The 19,778-nt window shown below is 41.8% G+C and overlaps 1 protein-coding gene across 1 annotated transcript; it reads left to right on the top strand.

Moving 5' to 3' along the window:
• Positions 1-11,415: 11,415 nt before the first annotated feature.
• On the top strand, positions 11,416-19,537 carry LOC105945898 (vomeronasal type-2 receptor 26). Its single transcript, XM_031902769.1, has 5 exons — positions 11,416-11,589; positions 15,189-15,286; positions 17,519-17,600; positions 17,865-17,988; positions 18,639-19,537. The coding sequence occupies exons 1-5, from the start codon at positions 11,416-11,418 to the stop codon at positions 19,535-19,537; spliced, it is 1,377 nt and encodes a 458-aa protein (XP_031758629.1).
• Positions 19,538-19,778: the final 241 nt, after the last annotated feature.

Raw genomic sequence — 19,778 nt, 5'->3', positions numbered from 1 at the left:
CAGTAAGACCCCCAAACTACACAGGGACCCCCAGAAAACCATATATTTTTGGAAAGTACACATTCTGACAAATCCAACAAGGGTAAAGAGTCCTTTCTACAGCAAAGTACCAATCTGCAAAGCTTTCCTAAAGCTAGCAGTTTTTATGAAATTTCAGAAAATCACATAAAAATATTGCAGTTTGCCGCATTTATCTCACACAATTTCTTGCATACAATAACAAATCACCCCAAATAGGAACACCAGAGGTCTACTGAACAGTTTGATGCCCAATATGCATAGATATACCAAAGTCTGCGGTATGTACTGACCCCAAAATGAAAATAGCGCATAAGGATTTCTCGCCTGCCAGCTCAGCTTTTGCACACAGAGCCCCCTGACAGCCTATTATATGCAGTAAGACCCCCAAACTACACAGGGACCCCCAGAAAACCATATATTTTTGGAAAGTACACATTCTGACAAATCCAACAAGGGTAAAGAGTCCTTTCTACAGCAAAGTACCAATCTGCAAAGCTTTCCTAAAGCTAGCAGTTTTTATGACATTTCAGAAAATCACATAAAAATATTGCAGTTTGCCGCATTTATCTCACACAATTTCTTGCATACAATGGCAAATCACCCCAAATAGGAACACCAGAGGTCTACTGAACAGTTTGATGCCCAATATGCATAGATATACCAAAGTCTGCGGTATGTACTGACCCCAAAATGAAAATAGCGCATAAGGATTTCTCGCCTGCCAGCTCAGCTTTTGCACACAGAGCCCCCTGACAGCCTATTATATGCAGTAAGACCCCCAAACTACACAGGGACCCCCAGAAAACCATATATTTTTGGAAAGTACACATTCTGACAAATCCAACAAGGGTAAAGAGTCCTTTCTACAGCAAAGTACCAATCTGCAAAGCTTTCCTAAAGTTAGTAGTTTTTATGACATTTGAGAAAATCGCATAAAAATGTTGCAGTTTGCCGCATTTATCTCACACAATTTCTTGCGTACAAAGGCAGCTCACCCCAAATAGGAACACCAGAGGCCTACTGAACAGATTGATGCCCAATATGCATAGATATACCAAAGTCTGCGGTATGTACTGACCCCAAAATGAAAATAGCGCATAAGGATTTCTCGCCTGCCAGCTCAGCTTTTGCACACAGAGCCCCCTGATGGCCTATTATATGCAGTAAGACCCCCAAACTACACAGGGACCCCCAGAAAACCATATATTTTTGGAAAGTACACATTCTGACAAATCCAACAAGGGTAAAGAGTTCTTTCTACACCAAAGTACCCATCTGCAAAGCTTTCCTAAAGTTAGTGGTTTTTATGACATTTGGGAAAATCGCATAAAAATGTTGCAGTTTGCCGCATTTATCTCACACAATTTCTTGCGTACAAAGGCAGCTCACCCCAAATAGGAACACCAGAGGCCTACTGAACAGATTGATGCCCAATATGCATAGATATACCAAAGTCTGCGGTATGTACTGACCCTAAAATGAAAATAGCGCATAAGGATTTCTCGCCTGCCACCTCAGCTTTTGCACACAGAGCCCCCTGACAGCCTATTACATGCAGTAAGACCCCCAAACTACACAGGGACCCCCAGAAAACCATATATTTTTGGAAAGTACACATTCTGACAAATCCAACAAGGGTAAAGAGTTCTTTCTACACCAAAGTACCCATCTGCAAAGCTTTCCTAAAGTTAGTGGTTTTTATGACTATTGAGAAAATCGCATGAAAATGTTGCAGTTTGCCGCATTTATCTCACACAATTTCTTGCGTACAAAGGCAGCTCACCCCAAATAGGAACACCAGAGGCCTACTGAACAGATTGATGCCCAATATGCATAGATATACCAAAGTCTGCGGTATGTACTGACCCTAAAATGAAAATAGCGCATAAGGATTTCTCGCCTGCCAGCTCAGCTTTTGCACACAGAGCCCCCTGACAGCCTATTACATGCAGTAAGACCCCCAAACTACACAGGGACCCCCAGAAAACCATATATTTTTGGAAAGTACACATTCTGACAAATCCAACAAGGGTAAAGAGTTCTTTCTACACCAAAGTACCCATCTGCAAAGCTTTCCTAAAGTTAGTGGTTTTTATGACTATTGAGAAAATCGCATGAAAATGTTGCAGTTTGCCGCATTTATCTCACACAATTTCTTGCGTACAAAGGCAACTCACCCCAAATAGGAACACCTAAGGCCTACTGAACAGATTGATGCCCAATATGCATAGATATACCAAAGTCTGCGGTATGTACTGACCCCAAAATGAAAATAGCGCATAAGGATTTCTCGCCTGCCAGCTCAGCTTTTGCACACAGAGCCCCCTGATGGCCTATTATATGCAGTAAGACCCCCAAACTACACAGGGACCCCCAGAAAACCATATATTTTTGGAAAGTACACATTCTCATGAATTCAAAATAGGTAAAGTTATTTTTGTACACCAAAGTTACACATGGCAAAGCTACGCTAAAAACAGATCAGGAATACTAATATAGGGATAAAAATGTGCAAATCAATGAAACAACAAAATAAGTCACACAACAGCATAATTAGTGGTCAGAATATCTGATCCAATAGTCACGCTGTCAAAATAAACAGTTTTTGGGGGAAATAAAAAAAAAAAAAAAGAAGTAAAATGAAAAAATAATAAAAAAATTTTAAAAAGTTTTTGGGAGTTTGTGTATACATGTGCACATGTAAAAGTTGTGTGACAGTGTGTATATGAGTGTATATGAGTGTATATGAGTGTATATAAGTGTGCAAAGTGGGAAAAAAAATTAAAAAAAAAAAAAAACCTGTGCTAAATTGTGTTGTATGTGTGTATAAATGTGTATAAATGTATGTAAGTGTGTGTAAAAGTGTGTATAAACAAAAATAAAGTCACACTTACCTGTCCTGAAGATCAGATCGTTTCCCAGCTCCTCCATGCTGCAGCCGTCTGAAGGAAGTAGGTAGGAGGCGGCTCAGGGGGGAAGCAGGAAGCAGTACAAGCAGCAGATGCGATGCGATTGCATCTGCTGCTTGTAGGATGGTCCTGCGTCAATCGCATTGCAGGACCATCCCCCCCAACTTTTGCCGCCGATGCAGAGAGAATGGCACAGGGAGGGAAAACGTAGGTACTACGGTGTTGGCAGGAAACTGCCTTTTTTAAAACAATGTAGTACCTACGTGGGTGGCAGGGAAAGGGTTAATGGTTAAATGATTCCCTTTTCTCTGTAATAATAAAACAGAACCTGTACTTGATCCCAACTAAGATATAATTACCCCTTATTGGGGCAGAACAGCCCTATTGGGTTTATTTAATGGTTAAATGATTCCCTTTTCTCTGTAATAATAAAACAGAACCTGTACTTGATCCCAACTAAGATATAATGAATCCTTATTGGGGGCAGAACTCAAGCATTCTGGATAACAGGTCCCATATCTGTACTCCCTAATTCTTTCTTTCCAAAGGAACTTACTAAGGAAAGTAATGGGAATGCCGCCTTTCTGCTGATATATAAGTCACTGAACCACTGTTTGTTTCATTTGGATATTCTCAGATGGTCACCCCCTTAGGACTTACTGTGTTAGTCTTAAAATAAAAATAATATATCTGCATAAATAAGTTGTTTTGCTGTCCAGTGTAGAAAAGAGTAACAGCTGAAGCCTTTTCTCCTGGTATTATAAAAATAAGATTTGCTGGATGGATAAATAGAGCCTGCCGGTGATCTCCTCTTCATAGACAGGCTGTATCTCCCCACGGCGTGATCTGTGAGGGACACTTGCCCTTAGGAACCATGCTGGTACTGACTGTTCTACTGCAGATATTCCCAGCAGCCTCCGACATTACTCACTATTCTACACCCGGATGTGTTCTATGGAAAAACAATTACACCAACACTTTCAGAGATGGGGATTTCATTCTTGGTGCTGTTCTCCAGCTGAGCGATTTCTATTTTTATCCTCTTGAATTTACATCGGAAGGTATTATATGTATGAAGTATGTCCTTCATATCTACTATATTATGTATTAGAAATATATGTAAGTAATTCAACAAAAGACCATAGACTATGTGGGTCCACTAACCATTTACTTTTCTCCATTCAACTGTTTAACCTCTTCTGTTACTAATTAATTTTCTCCTGCTTTTCCTTCCTTTTAAGATTAGGCAGTCCTGCATTGCTTTATGGTTACAAGTCTGATTCTGTCACAGTGGTACATGCCATGTATGAGCTATTTGTTCATCAAAAAGTGTCTCCTTTAATTTCTAAATTAATAAGCGAATTGGAATCACAAATTCATTAGAAGTAGAGCAAGTGTCTCCCACCAGTTTTACAGGAAAGCGGCAGTAACAGGGGTAACATACAGAATAATCACCAGGGGTTGGGAACACACATTTTGCACAGTTTGATATCAGGTCCGTGTTACAGTTCAGTTAATAGCAGGAAACTGTAGCTCAAATTATCTTCCTATTCCACAAGATCTTATCTACATGAGCAACACTGATGTACTGTATGTTGGAGATGTTTGTTGTCACATTCTCACAGCTGCAACTGGGGAGATGAACAGACAACATTTTCCATAAACACTCCTTATAGACAAAGGGGAAAGTCATGCTGCCGGGTCAGATTCCAACTTATAGCTATGGTTTCTGTAGATCTATTTCCTTACCACTGTCCCCAGCTTTGGTATGTAGCTCTCTCCATATAACTAAGCATATTTCTTCATGTATAGGGTTGAAAAAAGACCAGAGTCCATCAAGTTCAACCCTTCCAAGTAAACCCAGCACCCACACACCCATACTGACCTTCCTATACACTCACATCTAATTTTAAGTGGGGGCCTTCAATGCGCTGATCATTTTTATGGGAAAAAAGAACCCCCCTATCTGCCTATAATCCCCTCTAATGTACTTGTACAGAGTAATCATGTCCCCTCGCAAGCGCCTCTTTTCCAAAACCCCCAGATCCGTCTCCATTAAGGATCCCCCTAACAAACTACCATTCAGTGTATAACTCGCATTTATATTATTTCTCCCAAAGGGCATGGCAATGTAGTTCAATGTAATATATGTAAGTAATTCAACAAAAAACCATAGACTATGTGGGTCCATTAACCATTTACTTTTCTCCATTCAACTGTTTAACCTCTTCTGTTAATTAACTGTTCTGCCCCAAAGGGCATTGAACCTCATTTTCCATTTTGCTGCCCAGTTTTCCTATTTTTTATGGAATGGATTCAGTAATTTATTAAGAACATAAGATATATGATACAGGTATAGGACCCCTTATCCAGAATGCTCGGGACCAAGGGTATTCCGGATAAGGGGTCTTTCCTTAATTTGGATCTCCATACCTTAAGTCTACTATAAAATCAATAAAACATTAATTAAACCTGATAGGATTGTTTTGCACCCAGTAAGGATCAATTACAAGGTACTGTTTTATTATTACAGAGAAAAGGGAATCAGTTTCAAAATTCTAAATTATTTGATTAAAATGGAGTCTATTGGAGATGGCCTTTCCGTAATTCGGAGCTTTATGGATAATGGGTTTCTGGATAAGGGATCCCATAAAAATATTTAATTGTTTTTATTATGATCGTTTATTTGATCCTTCCCTACAGGACATCCTTCCAATATTACCGTCATCTTCTGGTCTTCAGGTTTGCCATTGAAGAGATTAATAGAAGTTCATGGATTTTACCTAATGTTACCCTGGGCTACCAGATATTTGATTCTTGTGCAGCCCCACCTAAGGCTCTCTCTGGCGCACTGGATATAATCTCAGGAGCAAACTATAAAATCCCAAATTATGCATGTTTAAACGATATGAAACTAATTGGTGTTTTGGGAGACTTGTCATCAAGATCGAGCTACCCCATAGCCCAGCTTGCAGGGCTTTTCAGGTACCCACAGGCAAGTATTTATTTGTATGGCCTAAAACCAGTTTATGGCATTTTACGTGACAGAAAGGTCAGGGTTATCCACTTCTGATCTGAACAAATGAGTTACATCTGAGGCTAAGGGGATATAAACTCAGTTTGCACAACCGCACCTCTCAGTTGCCAATCCGAGCATACATCAGTATAATATCAAGGGTTAAAGCATGGTGGGAGCTGTAGAGCAGTAAAACCCAGGATGAATTCTTAAAACAAAATTGTTTGATAAATATAGCCAGCAGCTACATAAACATTCAAAATAATTGTTTACTGAGAATCCCACCCTATTAAGCACAAATCTGACTCCATGTTATTTGTTCCTGCAACCGGAGTCAGACGCATTAAACACAGCTTTGGTATCACAAGTATATCCTCCTTCCTCACTTGATTACAGTGTAGTGAATCCAAAATAACACAATGATTTCCATATGCAATGCAGCAGCAAGGTATCTGAGCAAAGGGAACAGTGAAAGTTACACAGTCACAAAAACACTGCTTCATAAATATAAAACTTGACTTTTATTACTTCGGTTAAACACGTCTATAACACGGAGACTTGAGACCCATCATACACTCAATGTGTTTCATGGCTCCTGAAAAGTTTTAAGACAAAAGAAAGATCATCTAGGAAAGTGAAGGGACATCTGCCATTGGCTTCTACATGAACTCGGCAACTTTTAGATGGCAAATGTATGTATGTATGTATGTCTTTATTTATAAAGTGCTACTTATGTATGCAGCGCTGTACGGTTAGATTCAGATTTTTAGCTGTTTAGACTCATAGCAAATTACAACTTTTTTTTGTATTGACTTTTAGCACTAAAAAAATAGTATGGTTAGTAAACTGGCTCCTGATGATCAGTCCTTCCCAAATAGCTAGAGGAATGCACTTATATATATTGTTAAAATAGGCATAAAACCTATACTGGAAGTTCTCAGTGACCCAGTTAACAGTAACAGGACACCTACCTTCTCTATTCAAACCCCCATAAAGCTCTATTGTTTTTAATTGATAAAGGCAATAAACTCCTTTCTCAGAATGTTTCCCATCGATGTTATCTTTCCTTATACAGAGTTGGAGGTCTATCTATAATTTGAAATGTCAAAGAGCCAAGGCCCCCTCGTGTCTCCACCATATGGTTAGCAATCGCCAGCGTATAGTCTTTCCAATCTATGTCCAAACAGTGTTCTAAAAACGTAGTGCCAGCCCTACGTGGGTTTTGCCGACATATTGAGCCCCACTTTGTGGATCTTCACTCTGTCCCTGAGCTGGGTAGAGTTAAAAAATGGCTTTTTGGCTCTCAGTTTGATTTTTTACTCTACTGTGCATGCACAGCTGGACTGGGCCACTGGGAGGATTTAGGAAGAAAAAGAAAATGGTAGCGTTGTGCTGCCCCAGCAGTTAATATTTCTATATTATGTTTAAAGTTAATAGTTTACATGTATATCCATTGTTAACAACAACAACAACAACAAACATTTGTAAAGCACTTTTCTCCCGTGGAACCCAAAGCGCATAAGCTTGTCTCAGATAAGTTATGTGGACATAAATGCCAGGCTAAACAGGTGGCTTTTCAGTTTTGATTTAAACGTGTCCAAGGTTGGAGCTGTCTTGATCCCGTTTGGCAAGGTGTTCCACAGGGTAGGGGCAGCATGACAGAAAGCTCTGGATCCAAAGGTTTTCAGTTGAACTCTGGGGATGGATCCACTTGATCTAAGATTGTGGGAGGTGTGACGTAGTTGCAGCAAGTCCTCCAGGTAGCCGGGGCCCAGGCCATGTAGGGATTTGAATGTCAGCATGCCAATTTTGAAAAGGATTCTCCATTTTATGGGTAGCCAGTGCAGTGAGCGAAGGATTGTGTTATGGGGCAATGGCGGGGTTGGCTTGTAAGAAATCTTGCGTCAGCATTCTGTACTAGCTGCAGGCGGTGTAGGTCTTTATTTGGAAGGCCTGCATAGAGGGCATTGCAATAGTCCAGTCGTGATGAGATGAAGGTGTGAACTAGGGTTGGAAGAGCCTCAGAAGGAATGAGGTGTTTAATTTTTGCAATATTCCTTAGGTGATAGAAGGAATGTTTCACCACAGCTGAAATTTGTCTCCTGAAGTTTAATTCCCCATCAATTAGTAAACCCAAGCCGCGCACAGTGTTGGAGCTAGCAAGGTCTGAGTTCCCTAACCTCAGTGGCGCTGACTGTGTCTGGAGCTGTTTTGCTGTTAGGCGCTGGCCACCGATGACAAGAACCTCAGTCTTGTCAGCATTTAGTTTGAGCCAGTTTTCGTTCATCCACTCCTGAAGTTCAGCTAGGCATGTGTTTATTTTTGGGATAGGATCTGTCGTGTGGTTTAAATGACATACATAGCTGGGTGTCATCAGCATAGCAGTGGTATGTCAGACCGTGTTTTTGAATGATTTTCCCAAGTGGCAGCATGTATAAGGTAAACAGCAAAGGGGATAGTATTGAGCCCTGGGGCACACCATATTTTAGTGGTACAGGGTTGGACTGGAAAGGTCCCAAGGCTACCCGTTGTGTTCTGCCAGCTAGGAAGGAAGAGAACCATTGGAGGACTAAGCCATCCATGCCACAATACTCTTGCAGTCTGTTAAGCAAGATTTCATGGTCGACTGTATCAAAAGCCGCCGAGAGGTCAAGCAATATCAGGATGGAGCACTCGCCCCTGTCTCTATGGCCATGAGCAAGTCATTACAAATCTGGACAAGGGCTGTTTCACAGTTGTGGTGCTTCTTGAAGCCAGATTGTAGGGGGTCAAAGATGTTGTTCATTGAGAGCCTGGCTTCAAGTTGGAGATATGCAGCCTTCTCGATAACTTTTCCCAGAAAGGGGAGGTTGGAGACAGGTCTGTAGTTGCTTAGATTATCTGGGTCTAGGGATGGTTTCTTGAGTAAAGTCCTAATGATTGCATCTTTCAGACAGGTAGGAAACTTCCCTGCCACCTAGTGACCAAGGTCATATTGCAACTTGTTTACTTCTCAGTCTGTAGCCCCTCCCATTACCCTTCCTTATATGTGACATCAGTTCCTCCCATCATGCCATTCCTGTTCCTACTTTCCATGTGTGAGGAGCTACTCCAAGGGTAGGGAAAGCAATATTCCTTTTGACCTCCGGCATTTGTCCATCCACCCCAACATTTGTTCACCCACAACAAATAAAGAACCTTTGTGGATTCCAAGTGTCTGGTGAGTTCTGCTCTCTGGCACAGATTGCCCACAGTGGTTGTGCCCAGCTCCATACAGGCCCAGGGAGAGGGGTCTCAGGGGAAACTCAGCCATTATCACAGCAATTGGAGTCAGAATAAGCGTGGTGTTCCTACAGTAGTACCCTCCTGGCCGTGATCTCTGGTAAGAAGTTATAATCACTGGAGGGTACATAACCTTTTAAAAACACCACCATGATTATAACTTTCCTTCTCCTTTAATCCTATGTTGCCTTTAATCTAGTTCATAATAAATTCATACAAAACAAAAAAAAAATGAATGAAAAAGACTTTTTTTATTTTTTTTATCCCTTCAGGTTAGCTACGGAGCTACAGACCCTGTTTACAATGACAGGATCCAGTTTCCATCATTCTATCGAACTGTTCCAAATGAATTATCAGAAATGGATGGGATTGTGCAGATACTGAAGCACTTTGGTTGGAAGTGGGTGGGCCTCATTGTATCCGACAGTGATAGTGGGGAACGAGCTCTTCATAGAATAAGGAAAGGTATAGAAAGCTACGGTGGTTGTGTTGCCTTTTCCATTTTCCTCTCAGAGACAATTTTTTTAAGTTGGTTATTACTCATGTTTAGTGTTGAAAGAATTGTGGATACAATAAATCAAAAGAATGTCAATGTGATTGTTCTGTTTTTAACTCCAATGCACCTTAATGTCTTTATAGCGGTGTTTTCTTCTAGACAAATCACAAGGAAAATTTGGCTCTCATCCTCCTTCTTCCCCACTGTCGCCCCCCATATACACGGGTACAGTAAAACCACACTAAATGGCACTTTGTCATTATCTGCTCAGGGAGGAGAGATCCCTGGGTTTGGAACTTTCCTTTACAGAATGACTCCCAGTAACTACCCCAATGATGATACAGTAACAGAGATATGGGAAGCATTACACAAATGCTCATTTACTGGTTTCCTAAAGACTAATACAAGTGTTCCAGTGCAGAAATGTTCCGGCAATGAATCTCTGGATGATGAGGCTTTATCAAGGTTTGGTAACTTTGACTTCAGAGTTGGTTACCAAGTTTATACTGCAGTCTATGCATTGGCTCATTCCCTTCATAATCTGTTCTCTGCTCGGGCACCGGCCCATCCCCAGGCACCAGCAGGGAGTCTAAAGCACAGATTCAAGCCATGGCAGGTAAGTTACATATTCCTGGCACCTTCCAACTATTCCACTGACACTGACATTATAGAAGAAATTTGGACATAACTTTATTAAATGGGTGGTTCACCTTCAGGTTACTTTTTAGTATGTTACAGAATAGCCTATTCCTAGCAACTTTTTAATTGTTCTTCATTTTTTATTTTGAAGGTTTTTGAATTATTTGCCTTCTTCTTCTGACTCTTTCCAACTTTCAAATGGGGTCACTGACCCCAGGAGCCAAAAATTGCTCTGTAAGGCTACAATGTTCATTACTTGTCTCTCTATCAAACCACTGCCTGGATGTAGGTTAATTCTGACTCTAGCAGTCAGATAGTGGCTAAAAATCCAAACTGGAGAGTTGCTGAACAAAAAGCTAAATGATGTAAAAACCAGAAATAATGAAAAATGAAGACCAGTTGCACATTGTCTCTGAATAGCACTCTCTACATCATACTAAATGTTAATTCTAAAGGTGAACTACCCTACTGATGCTTCGGTTACACTTTCATCGGGACTATGTTTTCGCCGGGTTTGATCTGTCGAGTGCCATTGAGTCCTATGGAAGGCTCCAAAGCCAGAACTGCTTTCGTGGTGTTTATGAACTTTACAGACTGAAAATTTTCTGACTTTCGTAATGTAATTACGACATTTTCTTATGAATGATAAAAGCATTGTCGAGACATTTTAGAACTACAGAAATTATTGTGGTTACTTTGAATTTATACCATTGAGTAAATGTGCCCCTAAGTCAGTGTGAAGTTGCCCGCAGGAGGTGACTTTGGAAAAACGAAGCAATGCGTATGCCTTCTGAACTCTGACTTTCACCCACCAATAAATAAGAGTAAATTTAAAATTAGTGAGTGTTTCTGTTGTAAGCTCTAATCTCACATTTTGATAAATCTGCCCCTCCACAATGGTGCTGGAATTCTGGGTAAAAACACTGCATTGTGGGGAAGAACACATGGCCATTGTACATGCAGAATTTGCAAGTATTTGCGGAAAACTGATCGTTATTTATTTTTTTTTCTATTTGTTTTAGTTAAATGCTTTTATTCACAATGTGACTTATAAAACTCCTTCTGGTGACATCATGTCCTTCAAAGCCAATGGAGACCCTCCGGCTCGTTTTGACATTGTTAAGTGGCTCTTCTTAAACAATGGTTCTACTGTGAGCAGGAAGGTTGGGAGTTTTGATGAGTCAAATGAAGAGAATCAGCTTTACATTAATTCCAGTGCTGATTGGTGGAGTCCATACTTCTCAGAGGTAAGGGTTAAACAGCTATATGGGTGTATGTATGAATGTGTAACTTTATTTATATAGCGCTACTAGTGGTGATGAGTGAATTTTATCAACAGGCACGGATTTGCTGCGGAATGACACATTTAACCATTGGCAAATTTTTTCACAAAACTGCCACAAAAATTTGTCACAACAAAATCTCACCAAGAGAGGAAAAAGTTGCAGTCCTGTACTAGAGCTTATTGGGTCAGCAACATCCAACGGCAGGGCATTCCCCAACCCCCTCACTGCCCTCACTGTGAGGAACCCCCTACCCAACTTCCAATGGCATGGCATTCCCCAACCCCCTCACTGCCCTCACCGTGAGGAACCCCCTACCCAACATTCCCCGGCAGGGCATTCCCCAACCCCCTCACTGCCCTCACCGTGAGGAACCCCCTACCCAACATTCCCCGGCAGGGCATTCCCCAACCTCCTCACTGCCCTCACCGTGAGGAACCCCCTACCCAACATCCCCCAGCAGGGCATTCCCCAACCCCCTCACTGCCCTCACCGTGAGGAACCCCCTACCCAACATCCCCCAGCAGGGCATTCCCCAACCTCCTCACTGCCCTCACCGTGAGGAACCCCCTACCCAACATCCCCCAGCAGGGCATTCCCCAACCTCCTCACTGCCCTCACCGTGAGGAACCCCCTACCCAAAATCCCCCAGCAGGGCATTCCCCAACCTCCTCACTGCCCTCACCGTGAGGAACCCCCTACCCAACATTCCCCGGCAGGGCATTCCCCAACCCCCTCACTGCCCTCACCATGAGGAACCCCCTATGCTGCATGCCTCTAATCGAAAGGGGTGACCTCTGGTGCGTTGATAGTTTTTATGGGAAAAAAGAACCCCCCCATCTGCCTATAATCCCCTCTAATGTACTTGTACAGAGCGATCATGTCCCCTCGCAAGCACCTCTTTTCCAGAGAAAACAACCCCAACCCTGAAAGTCTAACGTCATAGTTTAACCCTTCCATTCTCTTTACCAGGGACCTATAAAGAGGCAAAATTATGTTTTCATCCCTTGAGTCAATGCCCTTTTTTATACAAGACAGCACTTTATTTGCTTTAGTAGCCACAGAGTGACACTGCCTGGAATTAGACAACTTGTTATCTACAAAACCCCCAGATCCTTCTCCATTAAGGATCCCCCCAACACACTACCATTTAGTAGATAGTTTTCTTTTATTTTATTTTTACCAAAGGGCATAACTTTGCACTTGTCCACATTAAACTTCATTTTCCAGTTTGCTGCCCAGTTTTCCCATTTAGCCAAATCGCTCTCCAAAGGGGCAGCATCCTGCATGGAACTTATAGTTTTGCACAATTTTGTGTCATCAGCAAAAATAGAAAGAGCAAAGGACCAAGGACTGACCCCTGCGGTACCCACTAACCACACTGGTCCAATTAGAAAATGTTCCATTTACCCCACTCTGTGTAATCTATCCTTCAGCCAGTTCTCTATCCAATTACAAATATTATGTTCTAGGCCAATATTCCTCAATTTGATCATTAACCTTCTGTGAGGTACTGTATCAAACGCTTTAGCAAGTAGATGACATCAACTGCCATTCCAGCATCAAGGTTCCTGCTCACCTCCTCATAAAAGGCGACTAAATTAGTCTGGCAAGATCTGTTATGCATAAAACCATGTGGCACAAACTAATAGTATTGTGAACTGCAATGTATTCATCTATCCTATCCCTTATTACCCCTTCCAGAAGCTTTCCTACTACTGATGTCAGACTAACAGGCCTATAGTTTTCAGGCTGAGAACGGGATCCCTTTTTAAATAACGGCACCACATTAGCAATCCGCCAGTCTCTCGGCACCATGCCAGATCTCAACAAATCCTGAAAAATTAAGTGAAGAGGTTTGGCAATCAATGCGCTCAGCTCATTTAATACCCTGGGATGAATCCCATCCATCCCTGGACCTTTGTTTCCCTTTACATATTCAAGTCTCTTTTGAATTCCCTCCCGAGTGACCCATGGGATCAGGTGATTCTCTGGCTGTGCCGGAGGTGGTTCTGCCCACTCTGTAACTCAGCAGCCCAGAAGGCTGTTTCAGGAGCCTCAGGTGAGTCTCAGCTAAGTGCTGCTAGATGGTGCCATGATATACTGTAGAACATGCTGTTTAGCACTCTAGCACCATGGCTCCATTCCCTGAATGTGGGTTCCAAAGGATCCTTTTCTTTGTTTCTCTAAGATGGCCAGAATGTCTTCAGTCATCTGAAGCAGGGGTCCCCAACCGCCGGGCTGCGGACCAGTTCTGGGCCACGGACGGTTAGGCACTGGGCCACAGTGGTTCCAGCATCGCACACATAAAGGCACGAAATAGCGTGCCACACACAAAAAAAAGTGACAAAGTGCATGCGTAAGGCACGGAGAATGTGACATGCGCACAAAGGTACAAATAAAGTGCACGGCCACACATGAAATTTGCGTGCAGACCTCCCCCCACCCGCCGGTCCGTGGAAAAAATTTCCGGCTCTGTACCGGTCCCTGGTGCTAAAAAGGTTGGGGACCCCTGATATGTAGAATATACAAGGTATGCCTAGGCTTACCCTAAGAAAGTCTATATTTCAGCCCAAATGCTTATCCAGTGGTAACCAACTGTAACTTGTGTAAGTTTCATATCAAAGAACATTATGCTGGCATAGAGGTGTGTGTATATATATGTATATGCACGGATAACTGCAATGCAAGCCAGCACTCACAGGACTTCAAAAGCTACATTATTAGATGAATAAAAACGTTTACAGGAAATATTGAAGCATGGTTCTTTATTTGTCCGACGTTTCAGTTCCAACCAGGAACTTTCATCAGGGAGAACAGCACTGTGCTTGTACAAACAAATATGCGCGGATATGTATTTATGTATACTCTACCTCTTATATCACTATAAAGTCTTTTTGAAGCTTAGTTATTGGGAGAATCATAGTTTTCACTTTAGGTGTGTGGCCATTGCAGGGTAGTGATTTCACCTGCTTCTACCTGCCTTGTAGGTTCATCTTTGTGCATAAATGGAGATCATTTTGGGGTCATTGGTACTGCAATTATGGATGTTCAAGGGTTTTTTTCTTGGTTCCACCAAGGCTGACAGATTGTTCCCTATACTGTGGGTCATCTACCCTGGCTGAGCATGTTGTTTATGCTACATGGTCACAGGGCTCTCTGTCTAGGGCACTCCTGTTGGATTTCACATTATGTTGCTGATATGTGGAGGTAGGGTTTCCTCATCAAGCTCAGCCACTCCTGGACTGGGGTTAAGGGTGCACGTTTGGGTTTAAGTACACTTTAGACATCTGACCCAATAAGCTCTAGTCTGATGAATTATCAGACCTTCTGGCATTTATCCAGAATCCTATCCATATCATCAGTCCAGCCCTAGGCTCAGCTTGGACAATGGGGTTCATATGGTGTAGGATGGCTTATTTTAATTATATGAAAATATATTCTTATATGGATAAAGGTAGACCGGCTTGTGGATAATTCTGAGCATCTGCTCAAGGTTACAGCCTGTCTCCATGGCTCATGTGATTACCTTTCATGCTTTACTTGGGTTGTCTTATGTTTAGGGCTTGGAAACCTTTATTGGTAACCAGGTGTACATTTCTCACAAGGTTGCTATGTCCTACCATTCAACAATGATTCTGTTTCCATCAGAAGATTCCAGGTAGGTTTATTGTCCCTATTCTTTTCCGTTAGCAGGCGTGAGAACCTCAAAACAGACCTGTTCTAAATGTTTCTTACAGGCGCCTTGTGATCGGCACTGAAATACATACTGTATTATGGATGATTCCTGGTGAGTAGAGGAGTAAGTATTTCGCACTTATATCACCATGTGCAGGGGTTTCTTCATCTGTCACTTCTGGGAGTGTCAATCTGTTGGACTCATTTTCCAGGGTGTCACCTTTGACAATATTTTACCCTATGTTTTCCTCATTCTGGTGGTTACATAGTTACATAGGGTTGAAAAATCCAACAAGTTCAACCCATCCAAGTAAACCAAGCACCCACAACCCATACTTACCAATCTATACACTCACGTACATAAACTATATATACAACCACTAGTACTAACTGTAGATATTAGTATCACAATAGCCTTGGATATTCTGCTTGTTCAAGAACTTATCCAGGCCCCTCTTATAGGCACTAACAGAATCTGCCATTACCCCATCTCTAGGAAGGGCATTCCCCAACCTCACTGCCCTCATCGTGAGGAACTCCCTACCCAACATCCCCCGGCAGGGCATTCCCCAACCTCACTGCCCTCAACGTGAGGAACCCCCTACCCAACATCCAACAGCAGGGCATTCCCCAACCCCCTCACTGCCCTCACCGTGAGGAACCCCCTACCCAACATTCCCCGGCAGGGCATTCCCCAACCCCCTCACTGCCCTCACCATGAGGAACCCCCTATGCTGCTTCAAATGGAAGCTCCATTCCTCTAAAGGGGTGACCTCTGGTGCGTTGATAGTTTTTATGGGAAAAAAGAACCCCCCCATCTGCCTATAATCCCCTCTAATGTACTTTTACAGAGCGATCATGTCCCCACGCAAGCGCCTTTTTTCCAGAGAAAACAACCCCAACCCTGACAGTCTAACCTTATAGTTTAATCCTTCCATTCCCTTTACCAGGGACCTATAAAGAGGTAAAATTATATTTTCATCCCTTGAGTCAATGCCTTTTTTTATACAAGACAGCACTTTATTTGCTTTAGTAGCCACAGAATGACACTGCCTGGAATTAGACAACTTGTTATCTACAAAACCCCCAGATCCTTCTCCATTAAGGATCCCCCCAACAAACTACCATTTAGTAGATAGTTTGCTTTTATTTTATTTTTACCAAAGGGCATAACTTTGCACTTGTCCACATTGAACTTCATTTCCCACTTTGCTGCCCAGTTTTCCCATTTAGCCAAATCGCTCTCCAAAGCGGCAACATCCTGCATTGTGCAGTTTTGCACAATTTTGTGTCATCAGCAAAAATAGAAAGAGCAAAGGCCCAAGGACTGACCCCTGCGGTACTCCCCTAACCACACTGGTCCAATTAGAAAATGTTCCATTTACCCCACTCTGTGTAATCTATCCTTCAGCCAGTTCTCTATCCAATTACAAATATTATGTTCTAGGCCAATATTCCTCAATTTGATCATTAACCTTCTGTGAGGTACTGTATCAAACGCTTTAGCAAAGTCCAAGTAAATAACATCAACTGCCATTCCAGCATCGAGGTTCCTACTCACCTCCTCATAAAAGGCAACTAAATTAGTCTGGCAAGATCTGTTACGCATAAAACCATGCTGGCACAAACTAATAGTATTGTGAACTGCAATGTATTCAAGTACCTTATCCCTTATTACCCCTTCCAAAAGTTTTCCTACTACTGATGTCAGACTAACAGGACTATAGTTTTCAGGCTGAGAACGGGATCCCTGTTTAAATAACGGCACCACATTAGCAATCCGCCAGTCTCTCGGCACCATGGCAGACCTCAACGAATCCTGGGAAATTAAGTGAAGAGGTTTGGCAATCACAGCGCTCAGCTCATTTAATACCCTGGGATGAATCCCATCCGGCCCTGGACCTTTGTTTACCTTTACATGTTCAAGTCTCTTTTGAATTCCCCCCCGAGGGACCCATGCGTCAGTAGCTAAATTACTAGAACTGGGCATATTAAAAGGGAAGCCTTCATTATCTGGCTCCTCAGATGTATAGACAGATGAAAAATAAGAGTTCAATATTCTGCTTTTTCACTGTTCTCATCAACCAACTTACCCCCCGTGATAATAAGGTTCCCACCCCTTCCTCCTTCATTATTTTACTATTCACATATTAAAAAAATAATTTTGGATTCTTTTTACTCCTAGCTGCAATATCCATTTCCATCTCTATTTTAGCTGCCTAAGTACTTTGCTAAAGTATCTCAATTACAAATCTATCTTTTTAACTCAAATTGAAAGAAATGTCATTATCTTCAAAGTAAGTTCGATTTGTATTTTTGTGAAACTCTGTAATTCTATTGGGCTAAACTGCAGCCATCTAAATAACTTCCCTACCGGCAGTTCTTTCCAATTTTGTTCAAGGCAAAACAGCCTCAGTACAAATGCAATAGATAAGTGGAAAATAGTCTTTTAAAATGATACATTACTATTCCTGAAAAGTGTGGAATTGTGTCAGTATCATATCAATGCAAATGGGATGTGGTGCCAGTCTATTAGTGATGAATGTTTGTATATTATTTAGATGCCTCGGTCCCTATGCAGCGAGCCCTGTTCCCCAGGATACAGGAAGTCTAAAATAGAAGGGGAGCCCCCTTGTTGTTACGACTGTGTCCAGTGTGGAGATGGGGAAATGTCTAACACTACAGGTAGGAACAGTGACAAACACAACATGTACAGATCATTTTGCCCTTTGCTCAGGCTGAGATGAGTGAGCTTTGTATGAACTAAGCAGACAGCCATACTGTATATGCTCCACCAGTCTCGCTCACAGATGGGCTAACTTGTGACATGGCACATAACCCGGTTAGATTTGGTCCATAAAGTGTAACACTGCCAGGTAAAATGTGTGATAATAATTTACCTAAATGGGCTGAAATAATGGAACATGGGGGGAGATACAATCCAAGAATCTAGATAATATTGGCTTTGTCTGCCAAACATGTGGATCACAATATACATAGCCATCTTGATAAATCTACAAAGTCGCCAAATAATCAGATCTTCTCCCAATAAACCCACCTAAGGCCCTAGGACCAAAAAATAGAATTAAAATGACAGCCATTGGCGCCATCAGACTGAGGAACACATCAACGACTGGTCCCTGATCCAAGGAAAAGAATCAAACCTGCTCATGCACGGGCAGATAAGCTGCCCAATTGGTACAAAGGGGTTCAAATTCGAAGCTGAAATCTGGCTGTCTATGGCCACCATAATTTGAAAATACAGAGAGCAAATGCAAGTAAAAACCATTTTGCATAAAAGTGAATGTTACTACCTATAATATTTTGTATTTCAGATGCAGTGACCTGTGTAAAATGCCCTGAAGACCAGAAGTCTAATAGACAGAAGACTGACTGTGTCCCTAAAGCTCTAAATTACCTTTCTTATATGGATACCCTGGGGGCCAGTTTAGCTTCCGCTGCTATAATTCTCTTCATCACAGCTTCTGTAGTTATGGGAATCTTTGTGAAATATTGGGAGACTCCTATTGTGAGAGCCAATAACCAAAATCTCAGCTGTCTCCTCCTCATCTCTCTCATGTTGTGTTTCCTCTGCACTTTATTATTCATTGGGCGCCCAACTCAGATATGTTGTCTCCTCCGACAAGTAACATTTGGGATTGTATTTACTTCTTCTGTTTCTTCTGTGTTGGCTAAAACTCTCACAGTTATTATTGCCTTCAATGCCACAAAGCCTGGGAGCAAAGCAACACGGTATGTCGGAACCCAACTGTCCATCTTCATAGTCTCTGCATGTTCTTTGGGTGTGACTCTGATCTGTGTTGTATGGATGGCCTCCAGTCCCCCATTTCCAGATGCTGATACCTTTTCTGAAACTGACACCATTATTCTCCTGTGCAATGAAGGATCTATTATTTTTTTCTTCTGTATAATTGGATATATAGGAACCATGGCCCTACTAAGTTTCATTGCTGCATTTCTAGCCAAGGATTTCCCTGACCGATTTAATGAGGCTAAAAACATCACTTTCAGTATGTTGGGGTTCTGTAGCGTGTGGGGGGCATTTGTCCCTGCATACCTGAGCAGTAAGGGCAGTAGAATGGTGGCAGTTGAGATATTTGCCATCTTATCCTCCAGTGCTGGGTTATTTGGCTGTATATTTGCCCCAAAATTGTACATTATTTTTCTGAGACCTGAGCTGAACATAAGAGAGACTGTTGTCAAAAGATCTTAGATCCTCATGCGATATTTCATTTTGACCTAAAAGCAGAGGATCACTTAAGGTTCTTTACTGTATACAATAAATTATACAATACCTAAAGCCAGATATGAGTAAAGAAATCTTTTATTTTTTAAAAATAAAACTCTCTATATCTTTCTGTAATTGCATCTAGAAAGTTATGATAGTAAATACCTATACAAATTTGGAATCTATCTGAGAGTTCACTTTGGGCTATATTGTTACCATATTCTTT

Source organism: Xenopus tropicalis, chromosome 5 (assembly GCF_000004195.4).
Source record: "Xenopus tropicalis strain Nigerian chromosome 5, UCB_Xtro_10.0, whole genome shotgun sequence".
In the NCBI taxonomy this organism is placed as follows: domain Eukaryota; kingdom Metazoa; phylum Chordata; class Amphibia; order Anura; family Pipidae; genus Xenopus; species Xenopus tropicalis.
This window is presented reverse-complemented; position numbering and strand designations above follow the sequence as displayed.

Bases quoted from the DNA above. Each gene is read 5' to 3' on its own strand.
- LOC105945898 (XM_031902769.1), top strand. From the start codon at position 11,416: ATGTCCTTCAAAGCCAATGGAGACCCTCCGGCTCGTTTTGACATTGTT. The intron at 11,590-15,188 runs GTAAGGGTTAAA...TCTTATGTTTAG, and splicing joins GGAGTCCATACTTCTCAGAG to GGCTTGGAAACCTTTATTGG. The intron at 15,287-17,518 runs GTAGGTTTATTG...TCTCTATTTTAG, and splicing joins TTTCCATCAGAAGATTCCAG to CTGCCTAAGTACTTTGCTAA.